A 25,727-nucleotide genomic window follows, 5' to 3' on the forward strand; every position below is an offset into this window, starting at 1 on the left:
ATAAAATTGTAATTAATTTATTTGTCAGATACAAGTACTGTAATTGAAATTTGTTCTCCACCTTTGACCCATCTCTTTGAGCGGTGAGCTGCAGCCGTACCGCGCTCGGGTATCAGTAATGGTGATCTATATATATAGATCTATATATATATATATATATATATATATATATATATATATATTATATATATATATATATATAAACATATATGTGTGTGTGTGTACACACACACACACACACACACACACACACACACACACACACACACACACACACACACACACACACACACAGAGTTTGACTTTTTTCATTAATTGTCTTTGGAAAAGAATTGTATGACATTATTTTCTTTTGTCTTAACACACAGTTTTTTATTGTTAAAAATAAACTCACAAATAATAAAATAATTACTATAATTACTACTGCCAGATAACTAACAATAAGCAAATATATTAGGTTTTGTAAAACCTCCTTTGATTTTTAAAATAAGCCGTGTGTTTTGTGTACTCTACACCTCAACTGCTACATGCAGCGATACGGACCTTCTCAAGAGAGAAATGAGGTCCCCGTTTATCACTCTCGGCAGAATACAGCCTCTCTCTCTCTATCTCTCTCACCCCCTCTCCCTCTCTCGCGAGTGGTCTCTCTCTCTCCCTCTATTTCTCCCCAGTCGATAAGACTTGAGCTGAGCGTATGTGAAATATTTATTCAGTGTTAGCTCCGAGCGCCGTGCCTGCCCACACACTCTACCTGCCCCGAAGAGAAATCTTATCTTGTGCTTCCTCTCCCTCCGACACCCCCTGAAAGCCTGTCCCCACACTGGCCCGAGCTCACCGCAAATTACATGTCTCATTGCTCTGCGTTTACAGCTGCTTTAAAGCCTGCCGCTCCCCGTCCCTAACATGAGCCCTCAGCCAGACTCCAGCACGACTGGGGAAAAAGGCGAGAGTAAAATGGGCTTGTTTGAGCTGAGCTGCCACCGGGCCCTTTGATTCATTATTAATCTCTCTCTCTTTTTTTTTTTTTGTATTTTAATTGAGGAAGTAATGCAGATTAATTTTTGCTGCCCTTGATTTCACCCAGAAAAACTATGTCTATATTAGAGCGAAGATTATTCCCATTTGCGTCCCTTTAGAATTATTGTTGTTGTACGTACTGTACATTAATAGACACTGTATATGCAGTATTATACATACACAGATTCACTGGTAAACACACACACACACACACACACACACACACACACACACACACACACACACACACACACCAATTGTATTACTATACTTGTGAGGACATCCGCAATTAAATATTTTGCCACTTTTAACCCAAACTCTATAGGTCTGCTATTGTCATTGTGCGGCACCTGTGCGCAACTAAGTATAAATTGCTATAACCCCTAAACCCCCTCAAAAAATTCTAAAACATACATTTTCTCCTATTTGTAAGCCTCAAATATATATATGTTTTACCATAAAACAATCATTTCTCTTGGTCTAGATGACGTCTATTCCTCAAATTCTAGGTGTTGTGGGGTCATTTGGCCCTCCAGAAATATACTGTAGTAATACAAGTACACACCCACCACATGCACGCGCGCACGTCTACGCGCGCACAGACGCCCATACTGACCCGCACACACCCTGAAGTCTGTTGTCAGTCTTGTTAAACTCTTTCAGCGTACGTTCATATAAACTGGCATCCTTCCACCACCCCCATGACTGACCCTCATAATACTAGCCGCTACTTTCTTCACTTTGTTTAGTTTTCCAAGTGCGGCTGAGGAGAAACAGGGTTTACAGCCAAGATTACATTCTCCTTGTGTATAAAACCGTGTTCAAGCTTTTACAGTAAAAATATGTATTTTGTTTTTTGATTAGCGGATAATAAATGATGAGGAGAAAGAGCGCTATCACTTTAACTTCATTGTTGTTTTACAGCAACGGTAATGTAATTGTGTTGCCCCCAGATGCTGTAACATCATGCTAATTTGGCTCATCCAAGGTATTATATCTGCTATGTCATTGTGATGCCTCTATTTACTGTCCTCTGTCTGTGTGTGTGTGTGTGTGTGTGTGTGTGTGTGTGTGTGTGTGTGTGTGTGTGCGTGTGCGTGTGTGTGTGTGTGTTGAGAGAGAGACTGTGTAAAGCCCTTGGCAACAGCGCTGCAGTGTGCCTGTTAAGTCTGTCTGTCCGTCAGTAGTCTGGGCTGCTAGATTGGGCCACACCCTTCTCTATTAATCAATTTGCGGGATGGTGGAAACTCTAAGTGAGGGTGTCTGTGTCCTTTTGTTCCTATGGCGGTCCCCTCTCTCCCTCCTGGGAGAGCGTGGGTGGTGGGAGCTGCCATGCTTGCTCAGCTTTAACTTATTTTATTCACACTTTTAATCGCTGAGTGCTTTATTATTAGGTGCCGGATTCTGCTGGCCAGGGGATCTGCATGAGAAGGCGCAGAATGCATTTAGTGGAATCATATTAATGGCACTATAAAACAAATCTGTCAGGCTTGTTCTTAACCCCACTGGCAGAATGGCTCTGCCCGGGGTTGCCCCTTTTTCCAGACGCTTACAGGTGGCTAAGGAGAGTGCATCTCCATCACCTACTCCAACATGCGCTAATAGTTTTATTAATTCATTCTTTTTTCTTTTTTCTCCTGCCTCTCTCTCTCCCCCAGACACGCTGCGCATAATCACGCGGACATTTTTCAGCTAAATGGTGTTTGTCAAGGGAGGTTTCCTACATTAGAGACACTCCTCCAGACATACAGTACATACTAACACTTGTTCAATTACAAGTCGTTCATTATCCAATTCTGCTGTGTGTAAACCTTAAACGCTCAGGTAGATCATTAATTATTAGCGCCCCTGCTTTTCTGTTTGTTGCTTTATGTCCTTTTGGTTAAATAAATGACTGTTTTACCACCCATGTAACATATTAGCATTGTAGTGTTTGGGGGTTTAAGGTTTTCCTTGTCATGTGTAATTTGTTGAGGGATGAAGAGACTTAAAGAAAAAAAGCCAGCCCGGGCTCTCAAGACAGAAACGGAGCCTAACTTTGAGGCCAATTAAAACGTGGATTATTTCCTATATAAATTTACACTTAAAGCCTGACAGGTTGCACTTTGTCCACCCGCCGTCCTTTAATCACTCAGCTGCTTGCTAATAAAACATAAACCACTTAGCGCGGGGAATTAGTTCCGTCTCCATTTCACAGGAGCTACAGAGAATGTGAAGAGACAAGGGGAAGGTATAGCGCTGCCTCTGCTCATTACTGAGGGATATCTGACAGCAGAGTCTCAGTGTGTGCACCTGAGTGAAGGAATCTGAGAGGCTTTCCCAGATGTTTGCCTCGCCAAGGTTTTTTTTATTAGTGTTAAAAAAGCATGTAAATCCTGCACACATGGACTGACACACCGCGAGGGAGGAATTGAGAGGATATTTCTGACAGTTTTGGTTTTCTCTACCCTCATTTAAGCACTCAGTTTAGACATAAGGCATTGTATTTTCTGTAGGCTTTTATCTTGTCCGCCGAGCCAGAACGCGGCGAGGAGAAATTTGCATTAGTGGGCGATTATGAATACCTGTGACAGATTCTCTCTGCCGGGCTCCCTGGGCGGAAATGAATTGGCTCCCTCTGTTGACTTGCACAGGAAGACAGAGACCAAGCAATTAGACTTTAGTGGTTAATGTAGCAGCTTTTGCAGGGAGGGCAAGGAGGTTCAACATTCCTGCTGGGCTCATGTCAGTTTCCAGGCACATTTCTCCCCCTTACTTTTCCCTTTTTTTCCGCGAGAAGGCTGTGGATATGACAGGCTACCTGTCCGCCAGCCAGCTGAATTCCTCTGGGGTGAAGAGAGCGTCGCTTTAGAATAGCCTCATGGGAACCGAGGTGACAACATGGTGACGTAGGTTATTCATAACCGAGACGAGGATCACTGCAGCTACCTCTGCACATCATGCATATTCATTGTTTACCTTTTTTTTTTCCTCCCTCCCCCCTCCCAGAGCAGCTCTAGTTTGCCTCCGCACTGTACAATTCAAATGAGCTGTTACATGCAGATAACAGTAACATATTGTTCATATTATTTCTTTACATCTTGGTCGTCCCGCTGTGTTTCCCCGTGCCTTGGCTCTCGTACGCCCATCGGCCAGTCTCTCTCACCGTGTTGAAGGATGCTAAGTGGTGCAGCGGTGAAGCCCAGGGCCGGCGCCGGCCCCAGTGTTGCGTGCATTACTCACGGTTCACGTTTCCCCTGGTGGCCATTTGAACCCGGGCGTAGTGTGGCAGTAGGTATCCTGGCCCCAGAGCAACGTGCACGGACGCTGCATGGCTGCTATGACAGCAGCAGTCTGCTGTTCACAAGGCCTGCTATTCAGGCCCGAAGGCGCTGGTGCTTCACATCCTGTCTGAGGCTTAACTCTTACATATTGTGTTCCTATACTCCCTGCAGCCTCCAGCGGTTTGCTGCACTTACCCAGCTACACTATCGCAGCAGAGTTTTTTCATGGTTATGTTTTTTTTTTTTTTTTTTTCATAAAGTAAACTACTCTATTTTATTTAACTTGTACTTTACTTTGAAAACCTACATTGGATTTAACCGATACATGTAAAGCCAGGGGCGTCACAAGGGGGGGGGGGGGGAAGTGGGACTGGGTTACTAGGGCCCAAGGTGGAGGGGCCTTCATTATTTTGTGTGCAAATCTTGGAATACAGTATATGTATTTTTTGAAGCGAACATTTGTAACTCAAATTTTGCTTCTGGGGGGTCCCTGGAACTAAATATTCTGAGATGGGGGTCTGGCGGTCCGTGGCCAAATACATATCATTTTGGGGGTCCTTCACATGAAAAGGTTTGAGCACCACTGACATAGAAAGATAGGTAAAAAATTAAAAAAACTTAGAAGGATTTGAAATACAGTATATATAAGACTTGCCGCGCTGTGAGCTTGTATATCTGCTATTTTTCAATAAACTACCCAGGTCCCAGAGTTTGGTGCGACACCCCTGTGTAAAGCAAATTAGGGCAAATGTCTTCTTTACTTTTAAAACCAATGTAGGATTATTCAAAGATCTGCAAATTGGTGGTGGGCCGTGTGTTGGGCGCATTGGCACATAATTACATTAATAGATTTTTAGATTCAACTTGCTGCGGGGCACATTTCTTTTATTTCATCCCGTCAACCGGCTGGTGTGATCCTCCTCACACATTCCTGATCATTTCAGTTGGAGACAGACTCATTAGGCTGTCACTAAATGGGTTTAAATACTGCTGTCCAATTAGTGCTCTGCTGTGAAATGCAGTGGGTGTTGTGCGCCGTGCTTAGCACCACTCCTTTACAGAATTATGAGGGATTACTCATTCAGTGTGATCCATCTTATTTCTACCAGGGGTCTTGGCTTTTCTCAGTATCATTGCCATGGAGGGGGTAAACGTTGCATATGGGCCCAGTCAGACAGCCTCGCTGCTTCCAGTCGTTTGGGATTTGATGTGCGCTTCTTTAAAAGACAGGATGCCTGGTCTAATCATGTCTTACTTTCTGTTCAGCAGCGAGGCACGCTGCCAGCGCTGTGTTATGGGTGTAAGTAAAATAGGATTTGAAGACATTAAAAGTTGTCCCCAAAATGTCTGTCACTTTTAAAAACCGCCAAGAGTGGAATCCGTTGCCCATCGGCTGCAAAGCTCAGTGGCTTTGCAGTCTGCTGTGCTGTGTATGAAACTTGGACCGCGCGCGAAGCCCGTAGCTTTTCCTTTGTCCTTCCTTCCTTTTTGGGTGGGGGAATTGTTCGAGGGAATAACCGCGTTCTCGCTGGTGGTCAGGACCTGCCATATTTTGCCATGCAGCGCTGTAAACTCCTGAGAGTTAATTTAACTCTGCGTGTGTAAAAAATGAACTTGACTGTGCTTGTTGTGTGCATCGCCCATTAAAGCCGGTGTGTCCTGTCGTGTCCCATTTCCTCAGGTCTTCCTGCTGACAGTGTGGTACTTTGAGCCCTTCATGCTGCCCCTCTTCCTGCTCCTGCTCATTGGCTGGAACTATTTCCAACAAGGCTCTGGGAAGGCCGGCTCCACCAACCTGGACCTGGTGAGTGCTGCTGCTACTCCCGTTTAGGGATGGCACGGTAATCCTTATCGTTTATCGTGATTCAAAAGGACTCTCAATAATCGTATCGTGGAGGATTGCATTTATCGTGAAATGATCCTCCGTCATGCACTGTCTGGGATTGATTCACCTTTTCATTTGCCGAGCTGCATATCCGGTTAAACCCTCTGTAATTGGTAAAACGGACCTGGAAATAACGTACTTCATACAGTAATTTTTTCACTCTCGACCAAATCTCTTTGCCAAAAAATAGCCGATCTACATCTCACCGATCTACGCGAGCTTGTAGATCTGCTATTTTTTGGCAAATATTCCGGCCCAGCATAATGGATGTCGGGGATTTTGATTATGGCGCTAATATCATAAATCGCAATTTCTTTGGTGACAATCGTGACATGACATTTTCATATCGTCCCATCCCTACTCACATTATAACCCACACACGCAGCTCTGTAGACATGTGGCACATGTAGAATACATGAGAAGCAACTATGCTCACCCACACAATACAGAGAGTCAGACATGAACCAAAAAACCTTGGTGTGATGTCCCTATGTCAGTATGTGGAGCATGTCATCATAGATTTAAACATGTTCTTTTTTTGTATTTTTATTAAAAAATATGTATTTATTTAAAGAAAATCCCCAAAAAACATCCAGCAATTTTCAGCAGAGCATATAGAGGAGCTACTTTTGCTATTTGTGAAATATGGATTATCTGTTTAACTATTACATTTTTGTACACACGTCCACAGTCAGTTGGACAGGCTTTTTTCCCTTTGTTCTTACATAATTTACAATACATTTGAAATGAAAATATTTTTTTGTTTTTATACTAGCCATAATTCGTCTAGGAGCAGACCACCACATTTCTGAAGGGAATTTAAATGAATAAATAAATGTTTGTAGTGTATCGATATGGCTTCATGATTGCAAAGACAGCGCTACGCTCTCCATCTATGCGGTTATGGAAATCAAGTTTGTCCTAGCCGTGTTCTGTGAAGGTTAATGCTGTTCGCACTCCTCCTGACTGTCCTCCAATTCCACTGTGTTGTAAGCCATCTCGGTGGCCAGCTAGGGGGCCCCGGCACCGCGCACACATGTCCCCTCCCCAGAGCAACGGTCCCCGCCCAGTGATTGTGTTTGTAGCTGCTGGCAATGATGCCGTTCCCGGGCAATGCTAAGGCCCAGGCTCACCCTTATATCCAGTGCGGGGGACTCTGTCACCTCTCGGTGACCCCCTGGCCGCAACTGACACAACTCTGTTCCCAGGCAATGTCACAGCATGCACCACAACCAGGTCGGGGATGACTTGATGTAAAGTGATCTAGGCAACAGCATCCAAATTAAATGTTGTTCTCTCTCCCTCTCCCTCTCCCTCTCTCTCTCTCTCTCTCTCTCTCTCTCTCTCTCTCTCTCCCTCTCCCTCCCTCTCTCCCTCTCTCTCCCCCCTCTCTGTTTTTCGGTGTGCTTATGTTGTGAAGAAATGAGATTGCTTTGCTGTGACAGTGCTGTTGTGAGGAAGGCCCTTTTTCACCTCTCCTTTTGTGTGAGGTCGCCCCTGTGATGCAGTCTCTATGGAAACGGGCCTCTCCCAATAGGGGTGTATGTACTAGAAGAACATTTCATTACTAGGTGTTTGTTAAAAATGCTCCAGTGCCCACATGTGCCGTCCATTTTGAAAACACCTTCCACCCTTTATTCTTTTCCTAGGTGAACATGAGCATGGCGGATGATGAAGAGGAAGATGAGAAGGTATTATTTTACATTATCTATCTCTACCGCTTTAACTCTCAAATACCTGGAACGCGCCCGAGTCGCGTTAGATTTGAACCACTTTAACCATTAGTTTATGCTTTAACTATTGAAAAATAGAAGATATACAAGCTCACAGCGTGGCACCGAGTGCCGCGCTGCGAGCTTGTACATCTGCTATTTTTGAAAAATCGTGAAAATGTGTGCAAGTCTTTGAATATCTTTGACCTGATCTTTGACCCGACTTCTAAATCCTTCCTCTAAATCAGCTGTTCTCAAACTTCTTCATGTCAAGGACCCCCAAAATCACATTTTTTCGGCCGCAGACTCTTATCTCAAAATATGTTGTTCCAGGGACCCCCCAGAAGCAGAGATTTGAGTTACAAAAGTCTGCTTTGAAAAATATATATTGAAAAGTTTGCACACATTTTCACGATTTTTCAAAAATAGCAGATCTACAAGCTCGCAGCGTGGCACTCGCGCTGTGAGCTTGTATATCTGCTATTTTTCAATAGTTAAAGCATTCAAATGTAGGCCTAAATGGGTTAAGGGATATTACAATGAACTATCTTTTTCCATATTTGTCTATCATTTCAATTAATCCTTAACTGATTTTCAATAATTTGCATTTAAACCAACACACAAGCACGACAGCCAAGTGGAGACTGTATTGTTTCAGCAAATGTAAGAACCCATTGTCCCAACTGCGCTCGGAGGTGGGCACATTAAAATCTGAAACTCTTCTTCCAAGTAAAGCTTTATTTTTTATTTTTTTATGACAGGCGTAGGAGTTCTACTTGGGACTTTGGCATAGTTACAGTGAAAAATATTTCTCAGAAGCTCTCTTCTGCCCAAGAATAGCATATTTTCATGCATCCTAAATGAGGACAACATCTATGAAACGGTAATAGCATGTGAACAAACACTTCTCCATTCAGCACTTTATACTGTTCCACTGGGTATTCAGTGTCACTCTACAAATGTGCTCCGCCGCGATATCCCAGCCCTTTGAAACTCTATAAATCAACGTTAAACGGCATCATTAATTGAAGTTTGCCTGGCGTTGGGGATAATAGCAGTCTCTGAAGATTTTTTTGCAACAGACTTGTCTAAATGGGATGATTACAATGAGAATGACCTTTGACTAGCAGAACAAATCAAGCTAAGTGCAGTAAAGCAGCAGTAAAACTATTCTATCCAAAAGGTTATCAATCATTTTCACAGTTGTTCCGTCACAAGAAATCAATCATAATCCTGTCATCTTTTTCAGCGATCTACTGTATCTACCGCACGATAACATCTCTTGAAACCAAAAGGCATATTTAAAGCGGTACTCTAGAAATTAGACCTCCCCACAGCACATATTCAATTACACTCATCCCTCTGGTTTATATGAAGAAGGAAGAGTTAACAGGGATGTGTATTATTGCTCTATGGCGATGAAAATGTGGAACTAACGCAAAGCCTCCGAGCAGTGACCCCTGCGCTGCATGTCTAAGCCTGGGATTCATATCCATAATGTGCTCAATATATTCTGTTGTGATGACCAGGGGCTATGGAGGAAGCAAGTCTCTGTTAAAAACACCAAATCCTATCCGAAAGGATGGGGTAATTCTCGGATGAAACTCTCACGATGTGCACACGGCATGCACGCAACGTGGCGAGCCGCATTTGCGGCGATGGCAAGGACAAGCTGGTGCCCAAACAAACAGCAGCCAAAACACAGGCTTCAGCGTGTTACTAGCGAATCCGAATTTAACCCGTTTTTATACAGCTTAAAATAATACTGCCGCCTTGTAGGATCGTTATCAAGGTCTTTACACTGGCTGCAAAAACCTCTCTATGTATCGTTCATAATAGAGATGTTTTGGCTTGTTTACTTTTATTGTAGTTTTGAAAAACGGCCCTGTTTTCAAAAGCCTGTCGGGGTTTTCTGAATACAGTGCATGTGTTGCAGAGTTCTGCACTGGCCTCTTGAAGATTTTTTATTTTGAAAGGTTCTCCGTGAGCCTCCTAAGCCCTTTGGCACTCAGAGGAAATGAAATATCTCCTTTCATTTACTAATTAAGCAGTCGCCTATGTTTGTTTAAAGCTGTCAGCTTTAATTTAAAGTGGCTTATTTGAAAGTCTTGTTATGGTCTCGCTGTCACTTGAATGTGATATCATGCAAGCAGATCAAGACGTGTCGCTTTACACCTATCAAAGTGTTCTTTAAAAAATATTTTGGGGTTAAAGAGTGATCAGTGTTAAATTTGATGGCTTCAAAGGCATAGCCATTTTTCTGGACTCTTTTTTCCCCTTCTCCCTCTAACACGCGAGTAGAGGCTTTTCCCTCTGAGAAGGTTACGATTACCACTCAAATATGTTTTTTTTCCCCCAGTTTCCCCCCCTTGAGGAAGGAGATATGTAAACCTCAGTCAGAGCACGGAGAACGTGAAGGCATGACGCTAAAGAGAGACGAAAGGCGAGGCTGTGTTACAGCGGGGTAATGCGGAACAGATCCCATCCCTGTGAACAAATCTGTCCTCGGGGGGAAAGAGACAGCTTACAAATTATGTGTGGGCAAAGTGACTTCCCTTTGGCCTTAGGTATCAATTGTGTGGATAGGCAATATTTAATCATAACATAAAGACACAGAGAGGGAAAAACAAGTCCATAGATCCCCAACACAAATGAGCAGGGAAGATGAAACACGCGTCCCGTTGCCCCTTGGCTGGCAGCGCTGGTCGGGGGCCAGAGTTGCTCCCCCCCAGTCCAGCCCTGGGGAGATGGGGGGTGAGGAGGGGGGGGCCGGGGTGCCAGACTGAGCTGGAGGGTTACTCTATCTGGTCACCCTGTGGGCCGTGTGGTCACCGCTGGGTCTCCTTGAGAGCAACCAGTCAGACAGACTGCCCATGTCATAATCCATGGCCCGGCATTATGAGGGCTACCACACACACACACACACACACACAGACTCGCCAACACAACAGTAGAAAAGGGCTGAGAGAGAGCTGTTTGTGTGTCACTGTCAGTTTGTTCGCCACAGTAGTGCCATAGGAGATGATAGCCCAGGAACACAGGTGTTTGTCATTAAGATGCGCTCCTCTAGCCTTTGTGGCTGGAAAAAAATGATAACCAGAAGAACACATTCACTAAGCTTTGAATGAATATTCAAATGTGGTGTCTTTTTATTCAAATTAAAGCAGTGTTAAATGAGCTTTTTCCAGCTTTTGATAATGCCCCACATGCCTGTGAGAGAAACGTTTGCTATTTACCTTTGTGCGGAGATCAAATCTGTTCTCCATTAGAGCAGCTTAAAAGGAGGCTTTTACAATTTCATCTGAAATGAGAATATGATTTGACACAGGTTTTCTAATCAGAAGACATTTAGGATTCATGTAGTCCGTCCCCAGTTTGCAACCCCTTTTCATTTCAGTGGGTGCCGTTTTATTTATTTATTTAGTTTTTCCAGGAGAATTATGCACATTTGTACCGTCTGAAAAGGGAAATGAACAAAGATAAAGGAAATCTTCAAATGAGTAATGTAGGAACGGTTTAGTGTTTGTTGCTAAGGGGATGGGAGATTTTAAGACTCTTAAGGGGAGATGAATAACGATAATGACGAGCGTTCAGCTTATTGATGCATACTTCACAGTATATCTATATCTTTTGGTGTGTGCGGGGGTGTGTGTGTGTGTGTGTGTGTGTGTGCACGTGCATGTGTGTGACTGTGTCTTTTATACAGTAAATGAAAGGCACTGTTTTTGTTTTTATCCTTCCTAAGCTGAATTTCTGGCTAAATTTACCTTGCCTGTGTATCTGTCGCAGTTAAATAACATACCTCTTATTAGATTTGAATTCTAATTTGTGCAAAGGGGGGAAGGGGGGGGGGGGGGTGCTTAAACAAGTTAAGATGGAAAATATGAAAGGGGATCCGGGCCTAACTGATGAGGCTCCATATCCCATTTCTCTATGGGTGGCTCTCAGGGTCCATCAGGAGCACACAGACACGGATCTTAATGGCTTTTAGCAGTCTCAAACAGTGGTCCCTGCTTTCAATGGGAACACTGGATAAAGAGCTCAATTTAGCAACCTAATGTGCAATTAAAGGATCCGCATGAGCATTAGAGAAGTTTTTATACTTAGTTGTGCGAGCGGTATCATGCACTGAACATGGGCGAGGTAACACGCCACCAGTGTTGTGTGTTGTGTTGTGCGCTTATACTGTAGATCAGTGGTTCTCAACCTTTTCAGGCCGTGACCCCCAAAGTAATCATATTTTAACTAGGGACTCCCCACCCTGACGAGGGGTGGGGGGATTACATTTTGTTTAAAACGTTTCTATTGTGAAAATAGCAGATCTACATGCTCACAACGCCTCGCAAAGCTATTTTCACAACTTCTGCCTCCAATATTTGACAATTTGGACAATGTTTAATTTGTCATTTTAGAGGTATTAAAAAGTCCTTTAGAAATGTGCAGATACCCTCTATACACTTTTACTTTATGTTGGTTTGTTTACTGTTGAGTGAGAAAACAACATTGCACATTAAGTCAATCATCTGGGGACAAAATAGCAGTGGCTCTCAACCCAGGTTGAGAGACACTGCTGTAGATGAGCTATGTTGGGTGCGCGGCACGGCGCGCCACAACATCCAAGTCGGTCATTAAGCAGACGCGGAAGGTTTCCCCTAGTGTCCCGATGCAGCGGTCTGCATAGCAGCAGGATGCGTAAAGGCCACTGATCCTCAGTCACTCCCCGCGCTGAGACCACAAGATGTTAATCTCTTTTGCTATCTCAAAGGGGGGCATATTTCAGATAGTTTCTCCTTTTTTGGTCGAGCGGCTCGAACATCCAGTGCCTGTCCAGATCCAAGCCCGGTGGGGGAGGCTCTGCTAGTGTGGGAATTGCTCCCTTCCTGTGCCTTTCGCAGAGGAGACGGGGTCTGACAGTGGGGAGTCTCTGTGTGTTGGCAGACAGAGTGTTTTCCCAGGGGCTGCCTCATGAAGCTCCGATAAAGGCATTCTGTCTGGACGCTGTCAATGCACACAGGCTGGGGGCCCGGGCCGCCTTATAACACAAACATATAGACATCCTCAAGCCCTCCTGTTAGAGTCCGTCAGACAGCTCCCCCCCCTACCCCCATGCACTCCCCTCCCAGTGGCGTCGGTTCAGAAAAAGCTAAGGTATGGCAACATGGCTGGTGTCTTGTACGCAAGACACCAGTCATGTTGCCATACCTTAGCAACAGGCACGATACATTTATTTTAACTCATTCGTAGTTTACGGCCGTAAAGCCCGTTAATTTCTCTATGTCTTTCACTGCCGGCTTCTCCGAGTCCTACCTGTTAACGTGGGCGCTCGTCCAGTTCCCATCGTGCGTGATCGGACACTGCTCGTGTGTTCGCGTATTCCATCAGCTTCTCAAATCCGTTGAAACTTTTTCAATTGATCAATAAGTTCTCCATCTGTAAGCCGCGGAGTGCAGACAGTAAGCTGGGCCAAAATAGAGGACTGACTTCCGCTTCCGGTTCAGGGACTCCAATGTTAAAGTTGTCCGCTCAATAATGTGTCCGTGTAGAAACCGATCACGGAGCATTAGTTCCGGCCTATTTTAGTTGCGTTTCGATAAAAAAATGTTTTTTAATACATTTTTATTACATTTACGGGTTCTACGGGCATGGCAGAGAAGGGGTACAAAGGGGTATTTTGATGGCAGAGTTTGTGTTAAGAAGTACATTTTATTTTTTTCCCCCCGTTTCTATGGTTTCTTGATATGGCAGCTGACCTGCGGAACCTGGGAATTTACCATTTTGTCAAAATGGGGCGAATAAAAGTGCGGAGAATGTAATTATAATACCTTGTTAAAGTGACCATTTTGTAAAATGTTGCATTTGTAGTTATTTTACTGTAATTTAAACAACATAATAACCAGCACAGATAGACAAAGAGACATTCGTGGATTTATATTTAGGAGTAACTTTTATTTTCCCCCCCTGGACCCAGGGTATATGGCAGCTGCGTACCCCTGCCATACCCAATTGACGCCCCTGTCCCCTCCCCCCCTTCCCCCTTTCACTCTCCCTCCTGCCTCCCTCCTCTCTCTCTCTCTGTCATCATTCCTGTCATTATTTCCTCCTTTTGATGTGAGTCTTCTCAGCAGTCTTTAGCTTGCATTACTTGTGTGTGTTATCTGCAGTCACTCCTCCTCTCCCCCTCTGGAAGGCTTCACGGGTGCACTCTTCACCAGCGCCAGCACTCTGTGATCACATTTATTTCATTTCAAGGCTGAACCCCCCCACGCCACCCCACCCCACCCCCACCACACAGACATAGACAGTCACAGACACAGAGAAAGACACGCACACATGCATGTGCGCGCACGCATGCACGCACGCACGCACGCACACACACACACACACACACACACACACACACACACACACACACACACACACACACCCACTATATATATTTACATCACTTGTAAGGACATTACATAGATTTCCATTCATTTTTATGCAAGTCCTGTGGCCTTACCCTAACCTCTATCCCTAAACCTAACCCCTAACCCTAACCCTAACCCTAAACCTAACCGTTGTGGGGACCTACTATTTTGTCCCCACACTGTCAGAGGTCCCCTGCAGGTGACTGTGTGAACATGCGTTTAGTCCCCATAAGTATAGCTAAACAAACTCACACGCACGCACGCACGCACGCACACACACACACACACACACACACACACACACCTCTAACCTAGCCTAGTAAACGAGACTCCTCCTGCCTTCTAACCAACTCTTCGGTCCATTTCTCAGCGTTAAAGTAAAACTGAGTTTTTCTTTTTACCGTGTACACATACTAATATACTAAAATATCAGTGTCATTTCACACCTAGTCATTGTGGCCACATGTGGTCAGTGTTACAGTAACTTAACTCTAGAGAGTCTTGAGTTAAATATGAATAGTGTGATGCTTTATGGGGTCTATTTGGTTCCATTTGTAAACGGCAAGGATTTCACAGTGCACTGAGGCTGGCGTAGGATATCGTCTCCCAAGTTGTAAAGGCCCTCTGCTCGTTTTTTTCCCCCTCTGGGTCATCTCGTCTGCCTGATTGCAGTTGGCCATTTTGTGTACTTTTCATCTGCCAGAGAGTCTGGCGGTCTGAGTCCTGATTGTGCTGCACTCATGCAACAGATCCATTGTGCGCGGCTCAGACAAAAGCTGAAATCTCCCAGTCATCCACATAACAGCTCCAGAACACACAATCTGTCTCATCTTCAAAAGCCCAGACTCAACCATATACACTGTTTGCTCATTACAGTCCATTCAATAGATAAATCATGTGTGATAGCACCACACACATGTAACTGTTCTTGTCTACCATCTCTGACAATTCACAAAGAGAGTGTGTGTGTGTGTGTGTGTGTGTGTGTGTGTGTGTGTGTGTGTGTGTGTGTGTGTGTGTGTGTGTGTGTGTGTGTGTGTGTGTGTGTGTGTGTGTGTGTGTGTGTGTGTGTGTGTGTGTGTGTGTGTGTGTGTGTGTGTGTGTGTGTATTTGGCTGGGACGGGAAAAGAAATATGTTTAGTAGTACAGTATCAAGATATGTTACTTTCAGCTCTTGTATTTTCTTATGTCCTTTTATTCTCAAATGTACACATTTTAAACATTTACACAGGTTTATACTGTGTGAAATAAAAAGACAACACCAAACAACAACAAACTCCGATTGGCTTATCCACCCTCAGAAAAATGCAACCACAAATGAGAGGCAGAGTAATGTGGGTCTTGAGACTAATATTAAATATTAGTCTCAAATTTTGATTAATTGTGATGCTATGAGTCAGTATCCTGGTGTCAGTATCTTGGTGCGGGAGCGTAGCGTTTTTACGACGTTCGATAGTTTGATGTCACATTCGTGCGACGCTGGTGAATGCTAACCCGGTGAAATGCTAACCTGCCGACGCTGGTGAATGCTAACCTGGTGAATGTTAACCTGGTGAATGCTACTATGCCTAAACCTAACCCTAGCCCTTACCCTAACCTCAGTAAAACTATGCCTAAACCTAACCCTAACCGTTGGAAGTCGGAATAATGGGACGTCGAAATATCTACATTTTACCTCTTGGTGCCAGTAAACTGGTGTCAGTATCCTGGTGTCAGTATCCTGGTGTCAGTATTCTGGTGTCAGTATTCTGGTGTAAGTATTTGGCAATCAATCTATGAATTGACTAATCGTTGCATCAGTTTTTATAAAAATGTATTTTCATTTGTTTTCAAAATATAAAATACGTATTTGTATCTCGAATGTGTTTCATTTTTAGGAACCTGGCAAACAAGGTCTGATGGATAAGATACACATGGTGCAGGAGGTTATTCTCACCATCCAGACCATCTTGGGTGACATCGCAAGCATTGGAGAAAGTACCAAAAAGTAATTTCACTGCTTCATAATAATTGTTCTTCTAAATGTATTAAATAAATCAATCAATCAATCAATCAATCAAACGTTATTAAGGACACATGGTCCATAGCAACATAAAAAATAACATACAAATACAAAGACAATAAAGGTGGACATAAAATCATAAATTCAGGACATAGGCTAAATGAAAGTGCAACATTACTGTACTTCAAAGTCCTACAACACGGTACAGTAGTGTTAATTTAACCCTGAGACTGAATTATCTCTGATATGTGCATTATGTGTAACAATGTTATTTTGTGTCTTTTTATGTAAGTTTATACCTGCAACTCAGAGTGAATAAATGTAAACAAATGTCCATTTGGTTACATCTGGTCACACTCTAGGTCAGGGGTGGTGGCAACTTTGATGACGGCGAGGGCCACTATATTTCCATCTTCACTCCAGAGGGCCACATTACATATTGCTACATCCTACTTTGTCATTCTAGTATCTCATACAAAAGAAGCAAAAATAGCAGATCTACAAGCTCAAAACGCATCGCGCTGCGATGCGTTTTAAGCTTGTAGATCGGCTATCTTTGCTTCTTTTGAATTGGAATCCTGAATTATTTTTTGTTGTTTTTGAATTGGAATCCTGAAATGTAACATTTTATCTAATTTCAAATGCATTTAGTTATATACTCATGTTAACCTTTTTTTTTTACTACAATACTAGTCATTAAGCTAGTCAATACAAGTCATTAAGCTACTAATATTGACTGACATAATTAAAGCAGGTCATGTTTGGAATTGTAACAGCTGAAATTAATAATATATCAGTATTCAGATATGAACCTGTGGGCCGCATTACGTGAAGGTGGGGCCGCATGTGGCCCCCGGGCCACCAGTTGCCCATGTATGGTCTAGGTAGTGTTGTTGTGAGTGCCTCCTAATCAGAAGTAATTGTTTCTCCACAGTATGTTCAACTGGTCGGTGCCGTTCATGTCCTGCCTCACATGTCTGCTTCTGTTCCTGGCAACAGTGGGCTTGTATTACATCCCACTGCGCCTCATTGTGCTCCTCTGGGGTAAGATAAGATCTAAAATCACCATATTGAAAAATATAACAAAATCAATCGAGTTTACTTTCCATTATAGAGAATTGTCTCCCCAAAGGCGGTAATAGATTCCCCCCCCCCCCCCCTTAAGTTTACAACTCTCACGTACAGTCAGTGTTGTAAAAAGTACTCACTCAGCCAGTACTCACATTTTATACTTAGGTAAAAGTATCAATACAGCAATGTAGATGTACTCCGTCTCCGTTACAAGTAAATGTCCAGAATTCAAAATGTACTTAGTAGTAAAAGTATGAAAGTATTGGCATCAAAATGTACTTAAAGTACCAAAAGTAAAAGTACAACATGTTTGAAAATAGCAGGGCGTTGTGAGCTTGTAGATCGGCTATTTTCAAATAGCCACGGTATAGATTAGGGCTAAAGTGCATTAATGTATGTTTGATAATATAATCATTTATATCTGCAAAGTAACTAAAGTTTTCAAATAATTGTAGTGGAGTAAAAGTACAATATTTGGATCCATGAAGTAGTAGAGCAGAAGTAAAAGTACTGAAAACTGGAAATACTCAAGTAAAGTACAAATACCTCAAAAATGTACTTAGTCACTTTACACCACTGCGTACAGTACAGTGCACTTCCTGGCTGTGAATCTTAACATTTTTAATGAAGCTCAACAAAATGAACAAGTCGGCCCGTCCCCACACCTCTGCAAGTGCACAGAGATCAGACAAGCTGCAGAGGCTCAGTCTGCTCAGTGTGGGCTGCCGCCGCAGCCAAGCCCGTCTGAGGCAAGGCCTGGGGTCCGTGTGAACACAAAGCGGAGGTATAGAGGCTCTCTATATAATACATGATGTCCTTGGGCAGTCTGTAGGCTCCTGGGCTAGCCTCTCATTATCTGCAGCAGTCATACAGGAGAGACGGTCCTCTCGGTGGTCAGGGAGAGAGAGAGAGAGATGCTGCCCTCGACGGCATCTCCTCCTCCAAGCTGTTAGCCCACAACCACTGTTCCACCATGCTGCCTTCAACGCAATCAATACCATCATATCAAACAAAAAAAAACACACACTCTCTGAAAAAGTCTTCTGCCTTCCCTGTTAACCCCCCCATCTCTGTGGTTGCGAGGCAAACCTTTCAAGTTGTTTGCACATATTTTACGTCCTTAGGTTCTTTGTGTGCACATTGAGGTACTGTGTGCAGGCAGTACCAAGCTGTGAATATAATGGTCCCATTACAGCAACACCCCAGAGACGGCGGTAACGCAGCCGTGCGAGAAGCGAAAAATAGATGTGTGGAGGAATACTCAGATTGAAGAAATAAACATGTGATTTGAGAAAAGTTTCGTACGTTATTGTGGAACTGGAGGTGCAGCTGCTACTTTTTGTCCTTGACTATTGTCCAACAGACCTGCGTTGTCTTTAGCATCAACACAGTAACTGGTACAGTATGCTGTACCTAAACTGCAATTTGGACCTGCTATTTCAATTCCAACTCACCCGACCACATTTTGCCTTTTGGTGAACTTGAAAATGTCAAGTTAAATGTAATAGATTAAATAGATTGTAATAGGTTAAATAAAAAGACAGTAGACTTGCTACTTTTGCTGGCACCCATTAGCAGCAACAGTTCAGGTGAATGACAGCCTGCATTGGTTATCTATCTATCAACTCCCCATCCTCCTCTGGGGCGTCAGTGAATTCATTCCGGTTCCCTGGGATCAATTCAAATAACATTGCGAGGTGCAGTTTCACACACATCGGCAGAGACACCAAGGATAAGGTTACACAACTCTTTTGTTTTTTTGCCCCGTTTAAAAATATTCTGGTCAGTGTGACACCTTTATTTATTAATGTGGTCTTGTTTTCTCAGGCGCCAACAAATTTACCGCGAAGCTGCGCAACCCGTACGCTATTGACAATAATGAAATACTGGATTTCCTCAAGAGGGTGCCTTCTGATGTTCAAAAGGTAAGGGTCCAATTTTACATACAGATAGAGGGAGGGAATTCCCCGAAGATATCTGCATTATTTGCTCTAACAGAATTCCCATGAGTTGGGGAAATATATCCTCTGGCTTTGTTTGATTATTAATGGACTCTCGCCTTTAAAGCACCCCCGGCCCAATTATTTCTCAGTGCGGTTTGATGCGGTCGCCCTAGCGCCTGGATGGGGTATGTTCTGATCTGTCCTCAGCCACATCTCTGCAGCCTTTCCCATGATGAGCAATTTTCTCCCTCTCCCTCTCTCTCTCTCTCTCTCTCTCTCTCTCTCTCTCTCTCTCTCTCTCTCTGTGTCTCTCTCTCTCTGATTGCTGCACTGTGACACTGAGGTGGGTGATTGGCCAGGGGCCGACGGAGGGGCCCCTGATGTCTCTGGCTGTTGTGTCAGCACTGAAACGTGGCCTCAGTCACATCAGGGTGGGAGAGTCAATTAATGTAGTCGCGGATCCCCTGCCGTCCTGCTGGGTGCCATATGTGATCATATATTAGCAATGGCTGATATGTCATTTGCAGTTACATCACAGGCCCGAGGAGAGCTGCCAGGGTGCTGTAAAGTGGTGCTGGGTGTTCATCCGCTCCCGCTCTCTTCTAGCTGAGCATTATACTGTACGTGGGCAGGAAATGGAGTAGCGCGCACAGCGCTTCCCTCTCCGAGATACTCAGGCAGACAGAATTCAGCCAGAATGCTTGACAGTCTGGATTCCTGGATACAAGACTCTCGCCCCACAGTCTTCTTCTCTGCTGCCCCCTTGATGTCCCCCCGACTAGCAAGCCATTGTGGGTTTTTCTCTTCTTTTTTTGGGTGATGTTGCTGGGAGGAACTGGAGGAAGCCTGTGTTGTTTGAGATTTGGCTGACTGAGTTGGCAAAACAAGATGGTGAATAGAAATTTGTTGCAGAATCCTCTGCATGTCTTCTTCCCAATAGGATGCAATGTTCACGCTTTGAACATGGCTCGCTTTCAAATCCTGCAGAAACGATCTTTTTTTTTTTTACCAAAGTTTAAAGGAGAAAATATGTCTCTAAAAATACTGTCGTTGAAGTAATAAAAAAACAAAACGCCCTTAAAATCCACCATAAGTATGTTTCATTGTGTTCTGTGAAACAAATAACCTCGACATCTTTTACACGGGAGACCCAAAACAATAGACCACACCTTTTGTTTTTGTTGATTCTGAACTTCAATGCTCAGATAGGTGTGGACACCAAAGCAGCACAAAGGCTGAATATTGACTCCTGTCTCTTTCACAATATGACTTGGCAATTAGTGCCTGCGCAGATCTACAAAGCAGCCCTCAAACGGGGACTTCTGACAACAGCGTGTCTGTCCTGAAATAAGAAGCATCTGTCAGTTCTGAGGACAGTTTCATGTTCAGATGCAGACGGCCGCCACTTTGTTCCCACATTCCATCTCCCATTCTAATAATGGAGACTGGCTAATTAGCATAGAGTTCTTACCTTTATTCAATACGTTCAGTGCATCGTCGGAACTCGGTAAACATGCTTCGAAAGCAAGTTTGCAAATCCAAGCCCCTTGCGATTCTGCCCGTGATCAATCTGTTTTGCATTATGGCAGAAATTTGGAAAAAAGAAAATGGACAATTGCAGGTTATTACCTGAATGTCAAAGATAACAGGACTTTACAACGTGAGTTTATTTTCGCAAATGCATCTGAACACGAAGGAATCTCTGGGAAAAGAAAAAGATGGAGAAGAATGAAACATGAGAGAAATCTTTGATGTGGAACAGTCTGCCAACAGCCAACAGAAAGGAAACAAGGTTGTAAGTTCAGATGTCAGGTTTCAGGTCTCTCCCTCTCTTTTCTTTTTTTGCTGAAGAAATCAAAGTCATCTTTGAGGTCCTGTGGTGTCACAGCGAAAGTGAAATGCCTACCAGTGTTATTTGCTCCGTCCTCCGCCTAAACAACACATGGCTCGGGCTATTCTTAGTCTTTTTATAAAGTTTTCTTAAGGGGACACAACTTGCAGTGAGTGATTATGCAGTTTACAACTCCCTCACTGGCCTGGCAGGTCATCTCAACAGTTGATGTCTGCTTCTAATATTGTGATTGTGGTGGAGACGGGGAGGGAGGGGAGGGCGGTGTACGCTGGTACGGAACCCTTGACTTCTCAAATCCTTCCTCCTTGTGATTAATCCCCTCTGCTCCTGTGTTTAAAAAATGATTCATTACAGGCGAGCCCGCCTCGCTTTCCCCTGCACCAGCTCTCTCCTCAGGGGAGCCATTACCGTGCGCTCCACTGAGCTCGGATTACCTGCCTCTGACCAAATTCCTGTTTGTTTTTACAGGTGCAGTACAGCGAGCTGAGAGCGCCCGCCGTACAGGGCCCGCCGCGGAGGAGAAAGTAAAGCTCCCGAGGACGTGCTGGATGAAAAGGCCGGGCTCCTTTTGAAAATGGTACGGCCCGGTCCGCCCCGACGACAACGCTCCAGTGCCAGCAGGAACCACGACCCCCTGCACTCCCCCCACCACCACCACCGCTCTGCCCCCTGAACCCCTGCTGCTGGGGTGCAGCCAGCCGCTCTCTGGCTTGTGTGTCTGCCCCCCCACCCACTCCCACCCCCACCCCCTCCCACCCCACCGACAAGGGCTGTGCGCTGCAGCGGCTAGGAGGGCAGCACATGGCGCTGTCAATCACAGAGCCAGAGGTAAAGAAATGAGGCCGCTGCGAGGCACGGCCCGCGTCCATGGATACAATTTAGAAAAGGAATTAAAGTCATTGGGGTTTGGCTTACCTTAGGACCTCTGCTGTTTTGCTTTTTATTGACTTTGGAGAAACTCTGGGAAATGCTTGCCTTGAGGTGAAGTTAAAATATAAACTTTGAAAATGAACCATTGAAAGTAAGCCATGTAAATATTTGCATTATGCATGTATTAATAAACAAAGGTCAGTGGGTATAGAAATGCACTTTTTTACTAATTATAAATTATTGAGATTAAGTTGAAATGACATACAGTAATATGGCTTATTGATTATTACTACACTTGCAGCTTTTTTTTTATATTGTTAATATTATACAATACCTACTTGTTTATCCTTTTTTCATATTTCTAAACAAAATTATAATGACAATTGGCATTCTGCTAAACACAAAATGAACTGTTTGTAATGCAGATCTTATTCATCAGATTTTATTATTTTGTATATAGTAACGTTGTCTAGAGACCTGTTAGACCGATCACTGTTGAGATTTCGTCTCATATTGATTTTTGTTTTCACCCCTGGAATCATTTTTACGAGAAACCTGAATAAATATTCATTTTTTTCCAGTTTGAGTTGTTGTCTCAGCCTGTTTTTTTTTCTCCCTACAATTGCACTGTAGTGAGGATGGATTACAGCACTTCTCCTGAATCCACAGTAAACACATCTGATTACACAACACAGCCATTGGAACAGGGCTCTCACACACCGGGCAGCGCTGTGCCTTGGTTACCCAGCTCACATCAAAGCTCTGGAGCTCCAATGTGCTTCCTAATGCAACGCTTTGTTGCCTTCTCACAATAACAGGGTCCAGATGAGAGAGACAGAGCTCATCTCACAGAGAGCACTCTCTCCAATGCTCAGCACTTAGTGCCTCATATTTCCATTAAAATCACCTCCCCTATCTAACGCTTACACACTCGCTCACACACACACACCTATAGACGTACATAAAGTACACACAGATTTCTTCATGTCTGCTTTAACAATGGCTCTCCAAGTCGAGTGATATACAGGGATATATACGTACTCAGTTTGAGTATTGATATTCACGGTGTCATAATCAATTGAGAGGTCCTTTTGCTATTTCAAGTTCCTCATAGCTCCTGAGTAAATTTCATGCAGACATTTCAAACAGGCTTAATAGTATTGTCTTTGATATTTGGCGATTTGCGCTTTCAATGCCTGTGATATGACCTTGCTCTTTCATTGCCTGTGATACCATATTTCTCTCATGATATTTACAGTCCAAAAGTTGTATGAACTGACTGAATCATCTTCTATGAATTGAGATTTAATCCTGTGGGGAAGAAAGTGTGGAAAAAAGAGAATTACCTGTTTTTATATTGGCCGCATGCACACAGCAGGAAACACTTGTGAAGTTGTAATGTTTTCTCACTTCAAAACTTGCCGAAAGACCATTGGTAAGTGAGTAACTCTCTTTCAAAACAGACTTGGAAGTGTAGTTTGGCGCTGAACTGAGCCCTGGACCCCAGCGAAGGGAGTTTGTTCTAACTGATTGGAGGGCTGAGCATCCCAGCCGGGTACCACCGCTGGTGAAAGAGCATCCGTCTGTGCTTTGTGAAGAGTTTGATTGGCTCAGGGGGACCTGGTGGAGCCCCGGGCTATCTCTTTTGACAGGCTGATAGAGACATCACTGGGATCTCCCAGGAGCTGCCACCAGGGGTCCATTTCAAAGTGAGGGGGTGTGGAGGTGACCCTGAGCTTCTGACGAGCTAAATCCCACACACTGGCTGAAACCCTCCTGCATTCTTGGCTCCGTCGGGGCTGGGGGGCTGGCAGGGGCTGTGCGGGGAGGAGGGCCACAGACAGGGAGGAGGGGGAGCGACCAACAGATATCACTGACAAGACCCAATGAGGTGTCCCTGAGAGGTGAAACCAATTAAGCAACGCTCCCAGGGTACTTTTAATAGACATTTCAGCAAACAGCCAAATTGCGACACCGGGACAATCACTCTTAAAGAGTAAAGTGAAGGTAAGGTAAGGAGAGGAACATTTTAATGACTGTGAGAATGGGCACACCCAATTCTGTTTGGCTGAATATTTCAATCTCTTCGTGTCGGACATAATTTGTCGGACTTTCGGGTTGTTGCAAGGACTAAAAGTTTAAATAACACGTTGTCACACACGTGGAAATATTTATTGACGCAAATGCCACCAGTGACATTAGGAGAGGTCATATGGGAATATGGTTGCCTGCCTCCAAGCTGTCAAAGGCAGGGGCCCAGGGGTTGTGGACTTGGATGCTCCCTGTGTAACATCGTTCACAGTCAGTGGATCAAACAGAAGACTCTGACAGGGTTACAACAATCGTTGACTTCTCACTGCATCCGCTGACAGACACACACACACACACACACACACACACACTCACACACACACACACACACACACACACACACACACGCTTACCTACAGATGTACACATTCATATCCTCTGCGAAAAAAAAAGGCTAATCACATTTAAGGAATTATTTATCAATTTATTTCCTCAGGGGAAAGCTACAAATCTCTACAGAGGAAGTCATTGTGCAATATGTTCCCTGAATGCATTACAGAGGAGTCCCTGGATGTTTTACAAGCTTGCTAATGAACATTTGAGCCACACAGCAGTTAACATTGCCTGATCACATTCTCTCTCTCTCTCTCTCTCTCTCTCTCTCTCTCTCTCTCCCCCCCCCCTCCCTGTCTCTCTCCAGTAGTTGTTGTTGTTGTGCATGGTGTGGCAGTGATGTCTTCATCAGCTTGTCAAAAAGGAAGTGCCTGCAGCTGTGGCGGATCCCCCCAGAGCCTGTCACACTGCTTGTTTCCATGGTAGTCCTTCAGGCAGCACCACGGGCAGGCTGTGCGCAAGGACCCATACAACCTGTTTTTTCAGCAGTTGCTCCTCTGATGTTCAGCCCCGAAGCGGGCGTCAAACCGCCAAGCGGGGAGACTGAGTACACTGTACTCTCTCTCTCTCTCCCTTCTCTCCCCCTCGCTCTCTCTGTCGCAGGTGTGTGCAGCCAGCTTTTTGAGGGACCGCATAGCAAAAAGGCTCATTTAAATAAAGCTTCCACTCTCGCCGCCTCCCTTGTAATTGTTACACGAGCGATGCCGTTAAGGTTCTCTGACCTCCTCTCCTAGAGACATTATGCTCACAGTAGGACAAAGTAACGGGAGGTACGACTCATAGTTGACTTACATGTGTTAAAGCACTCACGCTCGTGTTATTTTGCCTGCTTGCACCCACTGAGATGCAGACCATGGAGATTAGCGGCTGTGCTCCGAGTCCCAACTGGCCTAAATTAAAGGTGCAAAGGTTAGGCGCTGCCTTAGGAGGGGACACTGACACCAATAAAACGCAGGGCTTTCCTGGCATCAACTGCAGCAGTAATGAGATCCAAATGACATGCCAGACTGTGTTTGCTACCATTACTGATAGCTCTGCCTATATAAGCATAATGTACCTGAGACATATATGGGGGACAATGTATGTTTTACACATTCAGAGGCTGCTACTGTAGTATAACAGCAGCAGCAGCAGCAGCAGTATTACCCCTAATGAGACGAAACATACTAACTAGGATTGATGTCATCTCCCATATTGGGGGTGAAAATACGACATAAGATAACAACAAAGAGAAAAATGACCGCTAATGGCGGCTGTTTTCCGGAGTCCCAGTTTACT

At 44.2% G+C, this 25,727-nt stretch overlaps 1 protein-coding gene across 1 annotated transcript in view; it reads left to right on the forward strand.

Annotated features, from left to right (window-relative positions):
- Nucleotides 1-22,409, forward strand: part of mctp2a (multiple C2 domains, transmembrane 2a) — a 55,785-nt gene extending 33,376 nt beyond the window's left edge. Inside the window, exons 20-25 of the mRNA XM_080736925.1 lie at nt 5,962-6,084; nt 7,815-7,856; nt 16,165-16,274; nt 17,224-17,333; nt 19,188-19,285; nt 21,624-22,409. Of these exons, the coding sequence (XP_080593051.1) occupies nt 5,962-6,084; nt 7,815-7,856; nt 16,165-16,274; nt 17,224-17,333; nt 19,188-19,285; nt 21,624-21,683 (543 nt within the window). The 3' untranslated portion in view covers nt 21,684-22,409. The remainder of the gene's footprint in view (nt 1-5,961; nt 6,085-7,814; nt 7,857-16,164; nt 16,275-17,223; nt 17,334-19,187; nt 19,286-21,623) is intronic.
- Nucleotides 22,410-25,727: the final 3,318 nt, after the last annotated feature.

The sequence above is a fragment of the Nannobrachium achirus genome (genome assembly GCF_963921795.1).
Source record: "Nannobrachium achirus genome assembly, chromosome: 11".
Classification (NCBI taxonomy): domain Eukaryota; kingdom Metazoa; phylum Chordata; class Actinopteri; order Myctophiformes; family Myctophidae; genus Nannobrachium; species Nannobrachium achirus.